We start from the raw sequence: 21,457 nt of genomic DNA, 5'->3' as shown, positions 1-21,457 counted from the left end.
TTTCCTTGTATAGTAGAGGATATGACTACCCCCTGTACTACATATGCATCTAATGAATATTGAGAGTTTCATCCTAATTGTCTACCTTTGATTTCCAAAAATTCATTGGAGGAAAACGCCGCAAAAGGCAGTGTAAAAAGAAGAGAAAGAAGAAGACCGTGTCGGCACCACTACAAACCCAAGTCCCGCCATCAATCATGCACGCTGTCGGAATCCATCGTCAGGATCTCCAAGATGACGCCTCCAAAAGGAAAAACGATGTTGAGGACACCGTGGTCACCCAATTTGGCATAGCATGATCTTAGGTTTTCACCCGGACATTTCATGGCATGAGGTACGGAGAGCAAATAAGCTTCACAACGGTAACTTCAAGGAGGAAGACGCCATCCCTGAACGCCGTATGTTGTGATGCCACCCGAAAAAAGTAGTGCTGCAGCGAGTGAACGACATATGTATATCACACAGAAAAAATAAGGGTGTGACTTAATGAAAGCTGAAGGCCGGAAAAGGCAGAACGAAAGAACAAGAAAAGGAGTATCTTTATTTTTTGAACCAATAAGACTTTATTTTTCAAATAATAGCCAAGTCATTTACAATGGAGTGAGAAATAAAGTTAGGGATAAACAATTTCCAGAAAATAAAAGATTTATCACTAAAGGATTTTTGTGCTAATATGTGTGCCATCTCATTTGCCTCGCGGAAGCAATGTGAGTATGAGCATCCGGATTTAGAAAGGAGTATCTTGTTTCCCAAAGCTCACAGTGTCAACCTATAAAACCTCAAAAAACCTTGGCACTAACTAGAGGAGCAGCTTCCCACCCAAACAACGGCCAACGGAATCGTCCCATCAATTCCATCCACCCCCACACCCGCCGCCCGCGCCCGCGCCTGGAGCGGCGGGCCGCGGCCACCCACCCGCCCGCCGTCTCACGCCACCGCGGAAGCCGGCACTCACCTCGCGCCCGCCCCCACGTGTCCCTCCCTGCCGCCCGCGGGCCCCGCCTGTCACCCACCTCTGCCCCTGGTGGGCAGGCGAAAGCGACGCGTGAAGGGAGCGCTGCGCACGCCCCCCCTACCACCCCCCGATGGGTGCCCCTCCCCATCGATAGCCGCGCCGTTGTCTGCTGCCCCCGCCCTGCGTCCCCGTTCCCCATTCGCACCCCTCCCCACTGCCCGCATCCATTCCGCCGCCGCCGCCGCCCCGCTCCGCTCGGTTCCGGCTCTCCCTCCGCGCTGCTGTGCTCTGTGGGGCGCCGGGCCGCGCGATCCGCCGCTGCCTCCGTCGATTCGGCTCCAGTTTCGGGCGCTGCGGCGACCCCCCGAGGTGAAGCCGCTCCCGGTACTGCGGTTCAGCGCCTAATTGGGTGGGTCTACGGGATTTTTTGTCAAGAATTTTGCTGTGTAGTGGCTTGACTGTCGGACGGGGTGCGGGGTTAGGGCGGAGATTCGGATTTGTGTTTGGTGCCGGTTTGGGCGTTTTGAGGTGCGAGGTTTGTTAGCAGCTGGTGAGCTTGTGTAAGAAACGGTAATGCTTCTGTTTGTCACATATGATTCATAGCTGGTTCTAGCTGCCTGTGCGCTGTTTCTACACCACTGTCCGGCAGAGAGTAGCAGCAGGGAAAATCCGGATACGCGTTGGCAATGGGCACACGAGGCGAACCATCTGGAGTGTAAACTATAGTATTTGCTAGTCATGGCCGAATTTTAGCACTATGTCACATCGTGTGTTTGACTGCTTATGCTAGACTCGTTAAGTGGATTTAAAAGCAATATATCACAGGGAATTTGTGGTAGATTTTCGAGCGACGTACCACAGAGATCGGTAACACAATCCAGTTGTATATTAATGACTGAAGCAAAGAATTAGTGTGAGGTTCCTAGTGGGATTTGGCTATGTATTTCATGCCTAGGTTATACGTGAAGTTTCATTTTGAGTATCAGTTCATTATTAGCAACTAGTCCTGACAAGCGACAACAATGCTATGTTCTGGTTATCCTTGTTTTCTGCCGTTTAGCTTTCTTAAAGGGGTCATGCTTGGAAAATGTTCTGCTTTGTTTCTTTGTTGCATATCATTAATTTCGCTTTGTCATGTTCTATACATGAATTCCTTTTTTTTGGGATATATTGGCACAAAGCAAAAGGAACATTCAGTGAACAATAATCCAAATGCTGTCATTTATCCGTTAATATGAGACTGATCATCAGCTAATGCTTTGTATTTGTATGAGAACACTATACAAGTAATCTCTGAGTAAATCCATGCACCTCAAGTCCTCGGTTGTTCTAGTACTTGTCTCTTGAGCTACTTTTAATCTTGCTTTAGATTAGTATTGTAATGCATACAATACTACATGACTACACATGGAGCTTAGTATATTCAATTAGTGGTTGTCTACTTTTATATTTTGAGTTATTAATAAAGAAATGCATTCTTCTGTTGCTAGCAGCATGTGACGTCGGTACTCCAACGATGAAGGAGAGGAGCTCTTTATGTGATAGTGCAGCAGGTGGAAATTGGGTTTCAAAATTCAAAAGAAAGCGAAGCAAGTTAACAGCTAGCTCGTCAAATGAGCATGAGGCTACATCACCAACATCGGACTCTATAATGAACAATGGTTCCATAAAAAAGAGGTCCAAGCATGACACTAGCATTTCTACATCAGCCAAGAAGATAAGAGGACACGATGGGGTGAATTCCTTCTCTTTTTATCAGTTTATTACTTGTCAGTATATCTTGTGGATATTGTCTGTGATTTACTCTCCATCCATGCATATTTGTAAGACCTATTTTGACCAAGCTCGTAGATTAAAAAAGCTCTATGATTGAGGAAGTCACCAACACGAATGCTTATCAGTAGTTTTAACATGGTCTCTCTTACCTCTTCTTTTCACATGAGAGGTAAGAGTATATAATAGATCTGAGCCGTTGATTTCATTAGGTAGTAGGTCTGAGTAACTCTTACCTTCTTACCTATATAATAGATCTGAGCCGTTGATTTCATTAGGTAGTAGGTCTGAGTAACTCTTACCTTCTTACCTCCCATGGGAAAAGAGGATGTAAGAGGGACCATGTTAAAATTTGCCAATGCCTATACCATTCTAATAGTCCTCTGGAAATGCGAGACAATACTTTGTGTGCTTAGGCCTCCTTTGGTTCATAGGGTAGGAAAATCGTAGGAACAGGAAAGTTATAGGAAATGAGATGACATGTATCTCAAATCCTATGAGTAGGAATAGGAAAGGAGATGCCCTTTGATTCACATCATATGATTTTTTCCATCGAGTCTAGGCTAATGTTTATTTTCCTATGAAATGTGGAGGATAGGAAGAATTCCTCCATAGGAATAGGATTCCATTCCTACAAACCAAAGGGCTCTAAAGGAATTTTTCCTACAGAAATCTTAGGCCTCCTTTGGTTTGAAGGAATTTCATAGGAATTCTAGAGGATAGGATTCTTATAGGATTTTTTCCTTTAGAGCCCTTTGGTTCATAGGAATGGATTCCTATTCCTACATAGGATTGGTTCCTATCCTCCACATTTCATAGGAAAATAAAAATGAGCCTAGACTCAATGGAAAAATTTCTTTGGTGTCAACCAAATGACATCTCATTTCCTATTCCTACTCATAGGATTTGAGATACATGTCATCTCATTTCCTACAAAATTCCTATTCATACGATAATCCTATCCTATGAACCAAAAGAGGCCTTATCCTATGAAATTCCTACAAGATTCCTCTAAACCAAAGGAGGCCTTAGTATGCATGCATTAACTATGGATGCATGCCTTCCAACTTTTGCGAATATCACAAAACAAATATGCATATAAAAATTGATCAATGGAAGTACTTCATTTGTTGCTCTTCCATGACTAAATGCTAAACGATGATTTAATCACATTTTCTGTTTAACCATGGGCGTAACTCCTTTCCTCACCGGCCACATATTGTATAGCTTTGATGAAACAACTAGATGGTAACAGTTCTGGAAATCTCTCATCACACAAATACTTCAAGTGATGCTTTTCAGTAGGAGCTTACATGTTCTATTAACATGTGAACTCTCCGATGCTCGCAACAGTTTGTCATATCTGTCAGTGTGTGCTCATTTGTTAGGGGAAACCTATGAACTGTTTTGTTGTCGCCGCGTTCAGGATGCAAAATATAATTGAGTGACAGATCTTATTAAATCATCATGAGACATTCTAAGCAACTATGTTTGCCAAAAGTAAAATCAATACTACGTTTTAACTGAGCATTTACATCTTCTCCAGTTATTGACTTGTCAATTACAAATTATTACCACTTTAAGGCTTCATGTACTGTTATTTTTCTTTGCAATACTTTTGTATGTCACCTCTATTGCTGTTCAACTTATCTTATACACACATTCTCTTTGTTTCTTCAGTATTTCTATGAGTGTGTAGAATGTGACCTTGGTGGCAATTTGTTGTGTTGCGATAGCTGTCCACGGACATACCACTTGGAATGTCTTAATCCCCCCCTTAAGGTTTGAAGCGTTTCTACTGTTTGATTGCACATCTCTCTTTTTTGGTGTACTTTCTGTCTTAATCTCTTTGCACCGTTACATTTCAAATATAGCGTGCACCGCCTGGGAACTGGCAATGCCCAAGATGTCGTACGAAACAAGTTAGCTTGAAGTTGTTAGGAAGTGCGGATGCTGACACTTCCAAACGTGAAAGAACAAGGAGAATGCGTACAAGCACCATAGCAGATAGCCCATCTCCCCATAACAAAGTCTCTCTGAATACCCGGAGTCCCATACAAGAGAAAAGTGAATCAAACGAACAAGTAAAACTATCATGCCCTGGTGCATTGAAGGAAGGTGATCTCAGTGTGAAGGACAATGAAGTTCAGAAAAAGAAGCCATTGATAGTACATTTGAAGAGGCGCTCGACCAAAGAATTATCTGCAATTACGAAGCCCTTGAAGTCAGGATTCATTGGCCAGTCTTCAGAAGAGAAACAGGAGAAACATGGAGGTGCTTTGAAAATGAAGAAACATCTGCACTCCATGGACTTGTCTCCAAAGAAATATAAAACCAAGAGGCAGCATAGTCACAAAGACTCTAAGCGATCTGAAACAAAAAGGCTCAGATATTTGGCAACTGATGTTGGCAGTGATTCGTCAATGGGGCCATCAACATCTCCTGAGCACTGCGAATCACCACCAAAAAGGAGATCTCTGGATGGCAGAACACCTACATCTAGTGCCAAGAAAGGGAAAAAGAAAGTGAAATTTGTTGATAAACAACATTCAGAGGTATTCAAACACGCTATGATTTATTAAACCATAAGACATTTTCTATACAGTTTACCTTACCAGAAATGGCGCTGAGCCATTTTCTGGTTGATGTACCTACTTGAACTTATTTAGTATGTTAGATGTTCAGTTAAGAATATTTTTTCATTTACTTTCTACCTCTGCCATGTCATTTTTCTACCTTTTCATTTTCTGCACTTCTGCAGCTTCCTTTGCTTTTGTTAGCACTTTTTCTGTTGTAATCTTCATAAGCTCATTTTGTTTCTATTACAACCATACTTTATGAACAAACTAAATAGTATTTCAGCAAACTTGCCACAGTTATTCTTGTTTGAACGGATTAATAATTTTTCAATAATACATCTTACCATGCTTTCTAATTTGACCTGGGAGATACATGGTAGCTTTGGTAAAATCTTATGGTTCATCTTGTCAGTTTTGATATTAGTGGTATTTGTAATCCCCTAACACTAAACTGGCTTGATTATTATTTTCTACTTCTATTTTTGGGTCTAATTTTGTCTATGCATTTTAGGATCATTTGTCTTTGGTTGCTACCATGACCAGCCTTCACTGCTTTTCTAATGTTTGTCTTGTTTGATGATTCATTCTTATCTTAAATATTTTTGCTTGAACATATCTATTCAGAATGCCGTTAATATATCTGGTAAAATGGTGCAGGTGCTACCTGTGGCGGGGGATACGATAATAACTCCTCAGGAGGATCTGCAGGTTCGGTCTGGAAAATACCTACACCATCAACTACCTGTGTTGCATCTTCATCCATTCATTTTTTTGCCTTTTTTCTACGTTCTCTGATTTATTGCAAACATTGATTTGCTTAGGTTGACCGCATCCTAGGCTGTCGGCTTCAGACAAGCCAAATCATTTCGCAGCCCCATGCTTTAACAGAGCAGATTGAATTAACTAATTTGCAGCTGGAAGGTGGGGTTCCTTCTAGTTCTTCCAGTGTGCCAACACAGCCGTTAAGAAACGATACTGACACCACTCTGGAGGATGTGTGCGCTGATGAATCAGCACATGATGCCTGTGAAGATCATTTGGATGGTGGTGAAATGCAGAAGGAGAATAATGGTAAATACCATGAAAAGGAGTCAGTGAACTCAGAGGAAGCCACAAAGACACTGTCAGATCGTTGCACCGACCAAATCATCACAGTAAAGGATGCTGGAGTAGTAGGAGAAAACATACCTTCAGTAAATGGTGACATTGAGGCAGTATCTGATGTTCCAGTTGAAGGAACATCGGAAAAGGGTGATATCAAACTTTCAGTTTCCGAAGTTGATGCAACTGTGCAGACCAAACAAGAGTTGACACCTGAAAGTAAAGTCCATGGAAACATAAACAAAATTGCAGGAAATGGCCATGATGATACTGCATATGAATTTTTGGTCAAATGGGCTGGAAAATCAAACATCCATAATAGCTGGATTTCTGAATCTGAACTAAGAACATTAGCAAAACGGAAACTAGAAAATTACAAAGCAAAGTATGGAATGGGTTTGATAAACATTTGCAAGGACCAATGGTGCCAACCACAACGCGTTATTGCTCTGCGTGTTTCCCTAGATGAAGTAGAAGAGGCTTTAATCAAATGGTGTGGCCTTCCTTATGATGAATGCACCTGGGAAAGATTAGATGAACCTATCATGCTGAAGTATGTCCATTTGGTTACCCAGTTCAAAAACTTTGAATGCCAAGCTTTGGACAGGGATGTGAGAGGTAACCGTGCAAATGCAAGAAACCGCCAAGAGCTGACTGTGTTGGTTGAGCAGCCAAAAGAACTTAAGGGGGGCATGCTCTTCCCACATCAACTGGAAGCATTGAACTGGCTACGTAAATGTTGGTGCAAGTCAAAAAATGTTATCCTTGCTGATGAGATGGGTCTTGGGAAGACGGTGTCAGCTTGTGCTTTTCTGTCATCCTTGTGCTGTGAATTTAAGATTAACTTGCCTTGTCTTGTCTTGGTTCCTCTTTCTACTATGCCTAACTGGATGGCTGAATTTGCATCTTGGGCGCCTCATTTAAATGTTGTGGAGTATCATGGTTCTGCACGGGCAAGATCTACAATTCGTCAATATGAGTGGCATGAAGGCGATGCAACCCAGATAGGTAAAAGCAAAAAGTCTCACAAGTTCAATGTCTTGCTTACCACTTATGAGATGGTGCTTGTTGATGCTACATATCTTCGTTCTGTGCCATGGCAAGTTCTTATAGTTGATGAAGGGCATCGTCTGAAGAACTCTAGCAGTAAACTCTTCAATTTGCTCAATACATTTTCATTTCAGCACAGGGTTTTGTTGACTGGAACCCCATTACAGAACAACATTGGTGAAATGTATAATTTGTTGAACTTCCTACAGCCTGCTTCTTTCCCTTCTCTAGCATCATTTGAGGAGAAGTTTAATGAACTTGCAACAGCAGAGAAAGTGGAGGAGCTGAAGAAACTGGTAGCACCACATATGCTTCGAAGGCTGAAAAAAGATGCAATGAAAAATATCCCCCCGAAGACAGAGCGAATGGTGCCTGTCGAACTGACATCAATCCAGGCTGAATACTACCGTGCTATGCTTACAAAGAACTACCAAGTACTGCGTAATACTGGAAAAGGTGGTGCTCATCAGTCATTGCTCAACATAGTAATGCAGCTTCGGAAAGTTTGCAACCATCCATATCTTATTCCTGGAACTGAACCCGAATCAGGTTCACCAGAGTTTTTGCATGAAATGAGAATAAAGGCCTCAGCAAAGTTAGCTTTGTTGCATTCTATGCTCAAAGTGTTACACAGTGATGGGCATCGTGTTCTTATTTTTTCTCAGATGACGAAACTTCTTGACATCCTCGAAGATTATCTGACTCTGGAATTTGGTCATAAAGCATTTGAAAGAGTAGATGGTTCGGTGTCTGTGGCTGAGCGCCAGGCAGCTATTACTCGTTTCAATCAGGACAAGACCCGTTTTGTATTTTTGTTATCTACACGGTCATGTGGTCTCGGGATCAATTTGGCAACTGCAGACACTGTTATCATATATGATTCTGATTTCAATCCGCATGCTGATATACAGGCGATGAATAGGGCACACAGGATTGGGCAGTCAAACAGACTTTTAGTGTACAGGCTTGTAGTGCGTGCTAGTGTTGAGGAGCGTATCTTGCAACTTGCCAAGAAGAAATTGATGCTTGATCAACTTTTTGTTAACAAGTCAGAATCACAGAAGGAAGTGGAAGATATCATTCGCTGGGGAACTGAGGAGCTCTTCAGGAATAACGATGAGGTGAATGGTAAAGATAATGATGAAGCTTCTGGTGCTAAACATGATGTATCTGATATTGAGGTTAAGCATAGGAGGAAAACTGGTGGCCTAGGTGATGTTTATGAGGATAAATGTATTGGCAGTTCTACCAAGCTTATTTGGGATGAAAATGCTATTATGAGGCTTCTTGATAGATCTAGCCTTCCAACAACTGTAGCTGAAAGCACTGATGGGGATTTGGACAATGATGATATGCTTGGCACTGTAAAGGTAATTTCTTCAAATAATGAATATTAAATGTTTATGCAGTGATTCATTGGTAGGTTATGGAAATGAGTGTGTCGTCTTGTACATGTCTCACCAAGCTATAGTAGTTAATAGGGATAGAACACTTGGTTTGGAAATTCCTAACCAGAGTCATCTGACTAGAATTTATTGTCATCATCTGCTTATAGATGGATCCATGCGCCAATTTTGAATTCAGTCTTTTTGTTCTTGGATTACATTACTATTACTTTTCTTGTTTCTTTTGGATGGTGGTTACTAATGTTATTGTGATGTAGTACTCCCTCTGTCTCAAAATGTAAGACGTTTTTTGACAGTGTAAAAAAACGTCTTACATTTTGAGACGGTAATAGATTTTACCTTGTGCAATTGAGAACTTATCTCCAGGGATCTCAATTAATAGTTTCTTTTACTTTCATTCGTGAAGCAGTCAATCGATTGGAATGATGATATAAATGATGATCCCGGTGCTGCTGAGGACATTCCAAATATTGACAACGATGGTTGTGAACAGGCATCAGAAACAAAACAAGATGCAGCTAATCCTGTGGAAGAAAATGAATGGGATAAACTTTTACGTCTCAGGTGCTTTACAATACCATGTAGATGTACTTGTTATTTTACCAGGCTATCTATTGCCTTGATGATCTTTTTCTTCATATTTTCTTGTTTTACTTAATAACTTTAACAAATCAGAAACAGAAAGACAAACTAAATGGAGAATAAATACTCAAATTCTAGAATGTATCCAATTGGAGAAGTTAGGAAGCGGTACGTAGCACCTTAAGAAACCTTAGGTCAGACAGGGATAGATAGTCATGGTGTACTAATTGCAAGAATCACTCTTGTCTTCTTAGCTCTCTCTCTCTCTGTCTCTGTGTGGGCATGATGGTCGGTTACTAAATGCATATTTGTGTTTCAGATGGGAGCAATATCAAATCGAAGAGGAGGCATCCCTTGGTCGAGGCAAGCGCTTAAGGAAAGCTGTTTCTTACAGGGAAACCTTTGCAGCAATTGCCAATGAAGCATTAAGTGAGGTACTTTTGTCCCTGCGCGAACATTTCTGCCTTGCTGGATGTTCTGTTTTGGTAGTAAGTAACGAGATCTGTCCTCCTAGCAAGTAGGCAAGGAGTATATCTTCATTTTGACCACCTTGATCCATTGATTGTGGCATATAACGTTATGGCAACACTGAGTTTTTTGCAAAAGTCAGGGGATGGCAGTGAAGACAGTTTTCCCTGAAAGCAACGTTTGACTAGCATGTGTTAAGCATACAGCTACCGCTTCCTTCTGAGCCAGGATCAAACTTAGATTTTGACTATGGCTGAGCCAAACTGTGGTAGAATGAGCCTACTACCAAACATTGGTTGTGTCTCCCCTAACCACTCTTAAATACATATGGTTTTGCGTGACATTGCGATGCTATTGCTGCAAAATTTGAACCTGGAAGTGAAAACTGAACCACAGGCCCCATGCGATTCAATTTTGCCCATGTCGTCATGATTTCTTATTTGAACCTTAACATTACTTGGAGCATGCTTCCTCAGTCGGCTGTACCCCTATGGACTACATGGAATCAGTCAAGGCCGTCCTGAGCACGATCCCGATTCACCAGCTCCGACGCCCCCAAGAAGACCATCAAGGCGCTCGAGAAGATCCAGCGAGGCTTCCTGTGGGCTGGCTGTGCCGAGGCAAATGGCGGGCACTGCCATGTTAACTGGCAATGCGTTGCTAGGCTGCTCTCGCTCGGCGGCCTCGGCGTGCGCGATCTTGCCCGAACCATCCTCGCGCTCCGCACATGATGGCTATGGTTCAGCCGCACGGACAACACTAGAGCGTGGGCTGGCCTCGACTTGCAGTTCACCGCCGAGGAGCGTGCATTTTTCTTTGCGTCCACCACCATGGAAATTGGGAATAGCATGGAGGCCCTCTTTTGGGAAGACCGATGGATCAACGGGCGATCCATTCGCGAGACTGCGCCGCTCCTATATGCATGCATTCCCAAGCGCCGCCACAAACTCAGGACCGTCGCCGATGGGCGCGGGACATACACGACATACACGACACGGTTGGCATCCATGAGATCGGGCAATACTTGCAGCTCTGGCACACAATTGGCCGCATGATGCTCTCCGTCGAGCCGGACCGCCTCTCTTGGAAGTGGAGTCTCCGTGGCGTCTACTCCGCCAAATCGGTCTACATCGCCACTTTCAGTGGCTCCACGGGCTGCGCTGCATGGAAGCTCACCTTGAAGAACTGGGCGCCTCCGAGCGTCTGATTCTTCCATTGGCTCGTCCGCCTCGACCGGTGTTGGATGGCAGACCGCCTCGCCCGCCGCGGCCTGCAGCACCCCACGCGATGCCCCCTCTGCGACCAGGCCCCGAGACCATGCACCACCTCATCCTCGCCTGCCCCTTCGCCCGGTAGATCTGGTACGAGGTGCTGCACTAGCTCCGTCTCCTGCGTCTCGCCCGACAGCGAGTCCTCACTCAGCGACTGGTGGCAAATGGCGCGGTAGTTCACTCCAAAACCTATGCGCAAGGGCATCGCCTCCGCGACCCTCCTCGTCCCATGGATGATTTGGAAACACCGTAACGATTGCGTCTTCAACCGAGGACGGCCCTCGGCGAATGACCTGCTTACAAAGATCAAGGATGAGGCTGCCCTCTGGGCCAGAGCAGGCCTCTAGGGCTTCGCGCCATCGTACCACAAACATGGGACGTTCACTGATGTGCTCATGAGCATTGTAACTGCCTCCTACGAGGAATGTAATCCAAACTCTCTTTCTTTAAAAAGCAATGAAAGGCAAGCTCTCTTGCGTTTTCTCAAGAAAAAAACTACATGGAATCCCTAAACACAACCCCCCCTGCCCCCTCTCTTGTGTGTTCAAAATATACTTAGACTGGTACTCCGAGGATGCTTGGGAACATTTTCGACCCAAAACATCTCCAACAGAAGCCCATCCTAAACTCATTACAAAATTGCAAATCCTGGAAATGTGGTTGCACCCTAAGAGCTTCTCCAACGGTAGCCCCCATTTTCTGAGGCTTCAAAATTTGACATCACTCCCATTTGTGAGCACCCATTTTCTTTTGCCTTTACATTGACGTACATACAGGACCCACATGTCAGTTGGCCAGTTTTTCTTCTTTTCCTTTATCTTCACTTCCCGTGGGTCAGCGCCCTGATGTGGCAGGGCGTGGGATGTAGGGGTGGGGTGGAGATGGCCGGAGGGAAGGAGGCAGAGCGTGGGCGCGGCGGTGCAGAGGGGAGGAGCGACACAGAGGCGGAGGCGGGCTGACGAGAATGAGGGCGGAGATGACGAGCTTGGCGGCATAACACCTCAGGAATGGTTCGATCCAGTTTGTTTGTGTGTGTGGGGGGGGGGGGGGGGGGGGTGAGGAATCGGCTGCTGGAGGGGAGGCGGTGGAGCTTGATGGCGTGGGAGGAGGAAGGCGTGTGCGTGGGTGGGAGATGAAACTTCCTCCTGCTCTCTGTTGATGGGAATTGGGGCTGGGCTGGTGGCCGATAAATGGGGTCCTCCCCTTTTGGGGGACCCAGCTGGATCTTGTTTTTACCCCCCAAGCCCCCAAAAACTTGTTTATGGACTCTGCTGGAGATGCTCTAAGCACCGGCACTCCTTCGCTAGCACCCCAAATTGCTGGCTCCATGACCACGTCCCCACTCAGCCTTTCCCTGCAAGCCACTCCCCTGCAACTGGGCCTCTCCAAAACTTAAGTTTTGAAATGCAGGGAGTATCTGGTGTGAACAAGTATGATCTAATTATAAAAAAACAAGTATGATCTAATTCCGTTGAATATTACCTCAATTTTGTGGCTCCTAGCTATACGCCTACGATAGATATTGTGAAACGTACTCCCTCCGTTCCTAAATTTAAGTCTTCCTAGAGGTTTAGTCCATATTGAAACCTCTAGAAAGACTTGTATTTAGGAACAGAGCGAGTAGCTAATAGTTGGCTGCACTGTGTTTTTCATTCGCTATTTGCCATGCACTCTTAGATTTTATATGCAGCTAGACAATGCTTTGCTGATACTGCTATGCAGGATTCTGACGATGGGGATGAACCCAAGCGAGAATACACTGCAGCTGGACTGGCTTTGAAGGAAAAATAGTATGCCCTCCCCTTCTCTCCCACCCCCTCTGGGTATCCATGTAATTGCTTTTGCATGCACAGTTTTTCTTCAGGCATTGATTTACTTCTGGTTGCAACAGTGGAAAGCTCCGTGCTAGACAGAAGGAAAGGATTGCTCAGCGGCACACAATCAAGAGCTATGCTGATGATAAACTTGAAGATTTCATAAAACTATATGACTCTAGTGTTAATGAATATGGTGTAAACCCTTTGAGAGTTGTAGAAGATCCTGACTCTGCGCAGCCATCTGGGGCTAAACGTTTCAGTGATTCAACTGCAGAAATGAGGCATTCCTCGAAGAAAGCAAAGAGATATCCTGAAATCTCTCGAGAGCTTCATGCCAAACTTGCTGCGAGTGCTACTTCGTCGAAGCACCACTCAAAGGCAACTGATGTCTTAAATCAAGGGACTCCACATCACCTCTTACCTGTCCTTGGCCTTTGTGCTCCGAATGCTGATCAGGTAAACTCGTACAAGAATTCAAATTGTGGGCCAAACATGAAGGAGCAAAAACCAGCTAGTGGTGAAGTATTCAACAAGCCACTGTCACCTTCTGCTGCCGAGTATTCTAGTGAACTAAAAAATCAGGGCCAATTGGATCCCAGCAAGGCTATGTTTCCTGGTTCATCCGAAGCTTTGCGAAGGCTGGGTAACATCATTCCAGATAGCTATTTCCCCTTCAATTCTGTATGTGCTCTTCTCAAATTTGCACTGCTCCTTTTTACATTCCGCAGGATTATTTTATTTAGTCGTGTTATTATCACTGTCCATGTTGTTCCCCTGTCAGAAGACAAAAGTTAATGTTTCCACATTATTTATGTTAGGACGGCATGTTGCTTGCACCCTAAGATTTCTTTTTGTACCTATAGTCAACAATAGTTATTCTTGATCAGAGCATGCTGTTTTCTGTTAAGTATAAGGAATAACATGGTTCTTCTGTGCAGATTCCTCCTATATCTGGGAAGGGGCTTTGTGACCCTGTTGAAAATCCTTTACCTTCTATTGCTTCATTTCAAGGGAAGATGGGTCTTCCGAACTTTGGTCTGGAAGACAATATTCCACTCAGTCATATGAAGTCAGTACCAGATCTATTTCCCAACTTCCCACTGGGCACTAATAAGGAGTATGCTCGTAATTCTATCCCAGAATTGCCAAACAGTTCATTTTTACCGAACTTCATGGCAGATATTGCTGGAAGTTCAAAAAAGGTGAGGTCAAAATTCATGGCAGATATGTCTGCCCTTCTTCCTGGGTTAGGTATTAGCCCAGTTCAACCAATCCATTCAGCCATGCCTGAAAATCACAAGAAGGTATTGGACAATATAATGATGCGTGCTCAGTATGCCACAAATAAATTAATGAAAAAGAGGTCAAAACCTGATTATTGGTCGGAAGATGAACTTGACGCTTTGTGGATTGGAGTTCGTAGGCATGGAAGAGGTAACTGGGATGCCATGCTTAGAGATCCAAAGTTGAATTTTTTGAACCACCGCACTAGTGAAGAGCTAGCATTGAGATGGATTTTGGAGGAGCAGAAAATTATGGAGGAACCAATGCCTACAGCCACCAGAAGTTCCAACTCCACATTTCCTGGTTTATCTGATGCCATGATGTCTCGGGCACTAAGTGGAAGCAACTTCTCTAAACTTAAGATGGAGCCACCTAAGTTGCACTCCCACCTAACTGATATTCAATTAGGTTGCAGTGATATACCATCTAGATTTCCTCATATTGAGCCTTCTATGAGTGAGGGTGGCCCATCACTGGCACCATGGAAGGATTTCAAGAATAAAACAGGTTATGGTGGGGATTTTCCTGGAAGCACATCTGACAAGTGGGAGAAAGCTGATGTTGGACTGGTCCCACCATATATCCCAAATCCTTTTATGATGGAAAGTATTGGTGCACTACCCATAAACATACCAAACAGTAGTTCGATCCAGCAGAATGAATTTGCATCAAGTTCTCATGAGAACATTCTTCTTCATAGTGTCACAGATGGGCAGGCCGATTTGTTTCACGAGATGCAGCGGCGTGTGAGGTTAGGCAAACAGCCCATTGAAATGAATCTGTATCACACAAAGCACTCAAGTCCTCTACTTGAAAACGCTGGCATATTTGGAAGTTCCAGATCAAACAAGCTACCGCATTGGCTTCAGGAGGCCGTGCGCGCTCCATCTAAGCCAATTGAATGTGAACTACCACCAACTGTTTTAGCAATTGCAGAGTCTGTGTGCCTACTTCTTGGAGAACAAAAACCAGCAATACCCCCATTCCCATTCCAAGGACCTCGCCTTTCTCGCCCAAAGGACCCGAGAAATACTCCAAAGAAGAGAAGAGTACATAAGGTTCAGCAAGCAGAGCATCCCAAAATTGGATCTGGGCAAGGTGATCAAATATCTGCTCCAGCACCAAAATTAATGGAAGCTCCTCCTACTTCTGCAATTGATCAGACTAATGATGCCCCTTCACTAAACTTGAACTCTCCATCATCTTCTTCCGCTGGCAGTCAGAGGCAAGACGTGATACCTCCTGCTTTTGAAGAAACACGCAATACAATGGAAGTTTCAGAAGCTGTTGCTGCTGCTTGCACGGCCAGGTCAGAGGCTCCTGAAACTGGTTGTCAGAGAGATGAATTCTCTGGGTTAGATGGCATTACCAGTGGGTCTTGTAGATCACCATCGGGGAATGCTCCTGACGCTGGTGCTCCAAGGAGGGGATTGTCGGGACCTGCAGAGTTCTCTTTGCTGCCAGTAGTTGATGCAACTGGATTAAGTACCACACGGGCAGTAGGACCTGTATCAAGTGATGATCAGGAGCCAGAACAAGAAAATCTATTAGACAGTGACAAGCACATTGGCGACACTGAGAAACTGTTGGAGAAACCTACACCACTTGAGAGTAGGGATTCAGGTGCATCACAGTCAGTTTCAGCTCAGATAGTTGATGAAGATAAAGTCGGCATGGTTGCAGATGAGCGTTAGACTTCAGCGATGAGCTCAAGATTTCGTTTTCGTCCGTTTAGGGCTGGGATTTTCCCTTTCCCAATGTTTCCAGTGTGAGGGTGCGCTGTGTTTGTATGCTTAGTTCAGATGGAGTAAAAACTCCAGGGACTAGTAGTTTAGCACTAGTCTGTCCGGAGCAACTCACGAGATCCTCTCTATATACGTGAAATGTATATTTGCTAACCTGGTGTGGACTGCGGACAAGTATATTCATTTATTTATGCGTGTATGGTTAAGATAGTCCTACCACCCAGGTTACAATTACATGCTTTTCATTTTCTTTTTAGAAGTACTGAGTCACGGTTGGTAACCCCTTGATCAAAGCTTGCTCTCTGGTAGTTTTATCACGTGTTAGTTGCTTCTGAGTTTCCTTCATACATCAAGGTTAGTGGTTAGTATGTGTTATACTCCCTCCGTTCCTAAATATTTGTCTTTCTAGACATTTCAAATGACTACTACATACGGATGTATGTAGACATATTTTAGAGTGTAGATTCACTCATTTTGCTTCGTATGTAGTCACTTGTTGAAATGCTTAGAAAGACAAGTATTTAGGAACGGAGGGAGTAGTACCTAATGGCCTGGGCTGGCGGTATAGTCCGTTAGTCTTAGGATTAATTAAAGGTAAGGGTCGCTTGCTTAGGGGTCAAATAAGCCTTGCTTGGGAGTCAAGTAAACCTCTCTATAAAGAGAGGAGATTTATCAATCTAATCGAAGAAAATCCCTTCCATCTTGCCTGGCCGCAGCGCCATAATAATTTGGTATCAGTTAACTACGGTTCGATTATGTCTTCACCGTCGTCCAACCAGTCTCTTTCGTTGCCGGTCATCTCGTCGCCTCCGGTGATCACCACGACTGTCGCCCTGCTCTTGCCCGCGTCGGGATCCTCCGTTGCGCCCGCCCCCGTCGTCCTCACCCCGGAGGTGTCCGGGGCGCCGCGGGACCTAACACAGGCGGTCCAGGAGACCCGACTGTTCCTGGCCGAGTCCTACGGGCTGCACCGCGCATCACCGCCACCGCACAAGGCGGCCCCCGCCGTGCTCGCCGGGCTGCAGCAGCAGCCATCCACCGCCCCGTCCTGGCTGCCGTGGCAGCCGGCGCACCAGGCAGCCTCTACTGCGCTCGCCGGGCTGCTGTAGTAGCCGCTGCAGCTGCCATCCACCGCCACCGCCCTGTCCTGGCTGCCGTGGCAGCCGCACCAGGTGGCCTCCGCCGCGCTCACCGGGCCACTGCAACAGCTGTCATCCAACGCCACCACCGCCTCGCCCTGGCTGCAGTGGCAGCCACTGCTCCTGGCGACCCTCGCCGCGCCCGGCGCTCCGCCGCAGCAGCCATCGTCGGTCAGCTCCGGCCCCGTATCGACCGCACCGACGGGAGTCCCGATCCACCAGATCAAGTTTCCGCCGTCGCCATCATCGCTTCACCAGGGCGTCCCCATCCAGCAGATCAAGTTCCCGCCGTCGCCGTCACCGCTTCCAGCTTGGATCACTACCCGCCACGTGTCGGCGACGGTGAGGCTGCAGGCTGCTGCACGCAGCCTCCTAGCGCGTCGGCGTGTGCGGGAGTTGCGTGGTCTGCAGCTGCCGCTCCTCCCAGTTGCGCTTAGCTGTGCAAAGGACCTCGATCTCGTCCGCTGCGTCGGGGATCTTGGGCATGCTGTTTTCCCCACGGATAGCGCCCTCAAAGTCTACGACATCGACTGTTGGGGAGGCGCACCCCTCCTTGCCATTCTCCATCGACAGCCCTCCACTCTTCTATGTGCGGTGCCGACCAACAGCCGTCCGGTGGGGAGAAGGCATGGTGTCACCGACAGGAGCGCACCGCGTAGCACCACTGCATTCCGCCGCCGGCCGCCGCGAGGGCGCCTCTGTTGGTCGCTCTTGCGACCACTTCCAGGTGGCCATACCCATGCACTCCTTTTGTCCAGATGGTGTTCATGGGATTCAGGTGACTGTACACGTGCACGTTCGACGTGCGGATGGTATTCATTTCTTGTTAAGAGGTTCAAAATAAATCATCTCAGTCCATTTCAGGTTGAGAGTAATAAAACAAGCCGAGATGTAAAAGGCTTGTTTTTAGGTGTTAGGTCTGTGTTGCGTCGAGTCATGGTTATAAGTTGGTTAGGCTGCAGCTCGAGGACAAGCTGCATATCTAGGTGGGGTGTAGTGTTATAGTACGTAATGGGTCTAATGGCCTGGGCTGGCGGTATAGCCCGTTAGTCTTAGGGTTAATTAGAGATAAAGGTCGCTTGCTTAGGGGTCAAGTAAGCCTTGCTTGGGAGTCAAGTAAACCTTTGTATATAAAGAGAGGAGATGTATCAATCTAATCAAGCAAGAATTAAGAAAGAAATCCCTTCCATCTTGCCCGGCCGTGGGCAAAAGGTCCCCGGCCGGCCCTCTCGCGCCCTTCTTCTAGCAGCGCCATAACAATTTGGTATCAGCTAGCTTCGGTTCGATCATGTGTTCACCGCCGTCCAACTAGTCTCTTTCGCTGCCGGTCATCTCGTCGCCTCCGGTGATCACCATGACCGTCGCCCTGCTCCTGCCCGCGTCGGGATCCTCCGTTGTGCCCGCCCCCGTCGTCCTCACCCTGGAGGAGGTGTCCGGGGCGCCGCGGGACCTAACACAGGTGGTCCAGGAGACCCGCCTGTTCCTGGCCAAGTCCTACGGGCCGCACCTGGCTGCGCCGCCCATCACCGCCATCGCACCAGGTGGCCCCCCTGCGCTCGCCGGGCTGCTGCAGCAGCCATCCACCGCCCCGTCTTGGCTGCCGTGGCAGCCGCCGCACCAGGCGGCCACCGCCGCGCTCGCCGGGCTGCTGTAGTAGCCGCTGCAGCTGCCATCCACCGCCACCACCGCCCCGTCCTGGCTGTCGTGGCAGCCGCACCAGGTGGCCTCCGCCACGCTCACCGGGCCGCTGCAACAGCTGCCATCCACCGCCCCGCCCTGGCTGCAGTGGCAGCCACCGCTCCTGGCGACCTTCGCCGCGCCCGACGCTCCGCCGCAGCAGCCATCGCCGATCAGCTCCGGCCCGCATCGACCGCACCGACGGGAGTCCCGATCCACCAGATCAAGTTTCCGCCGTCACCATCACCGCTTCACCAGGGCGTCCCCATCCAGCAGATCAAGTTCTCGCCGTCGCCATCATCGCTTCCAGCTTGGATCACTACCCGCCACGTGTCGGCGGCGGTGAGGCTGCAGGCTGCTGCATGCGGCCTCCTAGCGCGTCGGCGTGTGCGGGAGTTGCGTGGTCTGCAGCTGCCGCTCCTCCTAGTTGCGCTTAGCTGTGCAAAGGACCTCGATCTCGTCCGCTGCGTCGGGGATCTTAGGCATGCTGTTTTCCCCACGGACAGCGCCCTCAAAGTCTGCGACATCGGCGGTTGGGGAGGTGCACCCCTCCTCGCCATTCTCCATCGACAACCCTCCACTCTTCTATGTGCGGTGCCGACCAACAACCGTCCGGTGGGGAGAAGGCGTGGTGTCACCGACAGGAGCGCACCGCGTAGCACCACTGCATTCCGCCGTCGGCCGCCGCGAGGGCGCCTCTGCTGGTCGCTCTTGCGACCACTTCCAGGTAGCCATACACATGCACTCCTTTTGTCCAGATGGTGTCCATGGGATTCAGGTGACTGTACATGTGCACGTCCGACGTGTGGATGGTATTCATTTTTTTGTTAAGAGGTTTAAAATAAATCATCCCAGTCCATTTCAGGTTGAGAGTAATAAAACAAGCCGAGATGTAAAAGGCTTGTTTTTAGGTGTTAGGTCTGTGTTGCGTCGAGTCATGGTTATAAGTTGGTTAGGCTGCAGCTCGAGGACAAGCTGCATGTCCAGGTGGGGTGTAGTGTTATAGTACATAATGGGTCTAATGGCCTGGGCTAGCGGTATAGCCCGTTAGTCTTAGGGTTAATTAGAGATAAGGGTCGCTTGCTTAGGGGTCAAGTAAGCCTTGCTTGGGAATCAAGTAAACCTCTCTATATAAAGAGAGGAGATGTATCAATCTAATCAAGAAAGAATTAAGAAGGAAATCCCTTTCATCTTGCCCGGCCGTGGGCAAAAGATCCCCGGCCGGCCCTCGCGCGCCCTCCTTCTAGCAGTGCCATAACAGTATGATTGTTCTGTTTTGATTGCTAATGATGCTGATGCTACTTTACCTTGGTTAGCATCACCATTCTGTTTGGCTTGTTGATGATGACCGGTCCCCATTCCCCACAAATGTTTATTTATGTGAGTATGAGATCGTCTGTAAATGTGAGCATTTACGCGGGCTTGCTGATAGGATTTGAGCTTATGCCTTAATGGCCTTCTCGTTTGCATACGGTTGCTTTCGTTGAGTTTTAGCCAAAAATTTCCCTTCAACTGGCAACTAGTCCATTGTGTGCTCAAGACTCTACAACTCAGAATTTATGATTTTTTTTCTCCACTACTACAGCGCACCCGCACACAGCATGTGGACATAAAACAGATACTACAGAGGACCATGGATACTCCACGCTGGCAGGAGTGCCATGCTAGCGTCCGTGTTGAGATGTGGACGCCGTTGTGCTGTGACAGAACCGACGACCATGGCTTTTTCTCAAATACGCTTAGATATCGTATCATTGCATTGATAGGGGAGAAAGTTAGAAAGTACAGGGGATCACCATAGAGATGTACACAAGATTGGTGACGCTGTGGTGACGAGAGGAGCAGAAGACAGTGGGTTGCTCAGCCCCCAAAAGACACGTTCAGGTTACAGCTAGCCCTAAGTTCATTCCTCTAGCTCCAGCCATGGCCCAAAAGCGAGCTTCATCCTTGATTGCGGCAATTAGCGATGACAGTGAGGGCGCAATCTTGTCGAAGATGACGGCGTTCCGGTGCCGCCAGAGGGACCACGCCACCAGTGAGGCCACGGTGACGAGTCCATGTCGCCTTGGCACCGGGGTGTCCAGGAGAGCAGTAGGTAGCCAGTCGAAGAAGCCAACGGAGCCGTCCGGGATGGCTGTGGTCGGGGAGCACCAGGAAAGAATAGCATGCCATGTCGCTCGCGCGAAGACACAACTATAGGACGCCCATGCAAAGCTGTCATCATTGCCGCGTGCAAGGACAAAGCCGTGTGTTATCCGCTGCTCTTGATCGCGCCGTACCAGGCTGCTTCTTCTGCGAAGAACATCTTCCAGTTCTTGTGCATGCTCGTTCCAGTCGATTCATACATGCATAGATGAATGGGCCCTTTTAAGATGGTCCCTCTTACCTCGTACCTATTTGATATGAACCGTTTATTTTATGAAAAATGATAAGTATCTAATGTTGGGTATGGGCACATGGCAAATCGAATGTTTTCGATGGCAATTCTAGTGACGCATGGATAGCAAGTTAGTTGACACACGATTTTTTTTGTCAAAATAAAGGGAAACGTTTCCCTACGACCGACCGACGCGACGCTTGGCCGGTCCATCGTGAGCCATATGATGCGGA

General features: G+C 47.0%; 1 protein-coding gene across 6 annotated transcripts; it reads left to right on the top strand.

Moving 5' to 3' along the window:
* The first annotated feature begins 878 nt into the window (after positions 1–878).
* Positions 879–16,241, top strand: CHR4 (chromatin remodeling 4). Of its 6 annotated transcripts, none has more exons than XM_048700610.2 (11): positions 879–1,324; positions 2,449–2,690; positions 4,409–4,510; positions 4,603–5,283; positions 5,965–6,015; positions 6,129–8,828; positions 9,271–9,428; positions 9,766–9,880; positions 12,908–12,975; positions 13,077–13,683; positions 13,941–16,241. In XM_048700610.2, the coding sequence occupies exons 2-11, from the start codon at positions 2,472–2,474 to the stop codon at positions 15,978–15,980; spliced, it is 6,741 nt and encodes a 2,246-aa protein (XP_048556567.2). In that variant the 5' UTR covers positions 879–1,324; positions 2,449–2,471; the 3' UTR covers positions 15,981–16,241. The 6 variants fall into 6 exon arrangements, with proteins under 6 accessions (XP_048556567.2, XP_048556569.2, XP_048556566.2 ...); XM_048700612.2 differs by having other exon boundaries at positions 2,446–2,690; XM_048700609.2 differs by having other exon boundaries at positions 879–1,339.
* The last annotated feature ends 5,216 nt before the right edge of the window (positions 16,242–21,457 follow it).

Source organism: Triticum urartu, chromosome 2A (genome assembly GCF_056163025.1).
Source record: "Triticum urartu cultivar PI428250 chromosome 2A, HENAU_Tu73, whole genome shotgun sequence".
NCBI classification, from domain to species: domain Eukaryota; kingdom Viridiplantae; phylum Streptophyta; class Magnoliopsida; order Poales; family Poaceae; genus Triticum; species Triticum urartu.
The sequence above is the reverse complement of the archived record's forward strand: the minus strand, read 5'-3'. Positions and strand labels throughout refer to the sequence as shown.

What these genes read in the sequence shown, in the direction of transcription:
- CHR4 (XM_048700610.2), top strand. Translation starts at nt 2,472, where the DNA reads ATGAAGGAGAGGAGCTCTTTATGTGATAGTGCAGCAGGTGGAAATTGG. An exon ending in CCAATGAAGCATTAAGTGAG is followed by an intron (nt 9,881 to 12,907) that starts GTACTTTTGTCC and finishes ACTGCTATGCAG; the next exon opens with GATTCTGACGATGGGGATGA. An exon ending in GCTATTTCCCCTTCAATTCT is followed by an intron (nt 13,684 to 13,940) that starts GTATGTGCTCTT and finishes TCTTCTGTGCAG; the next exon opens with ATTCCTCCTATATCTGGGAA.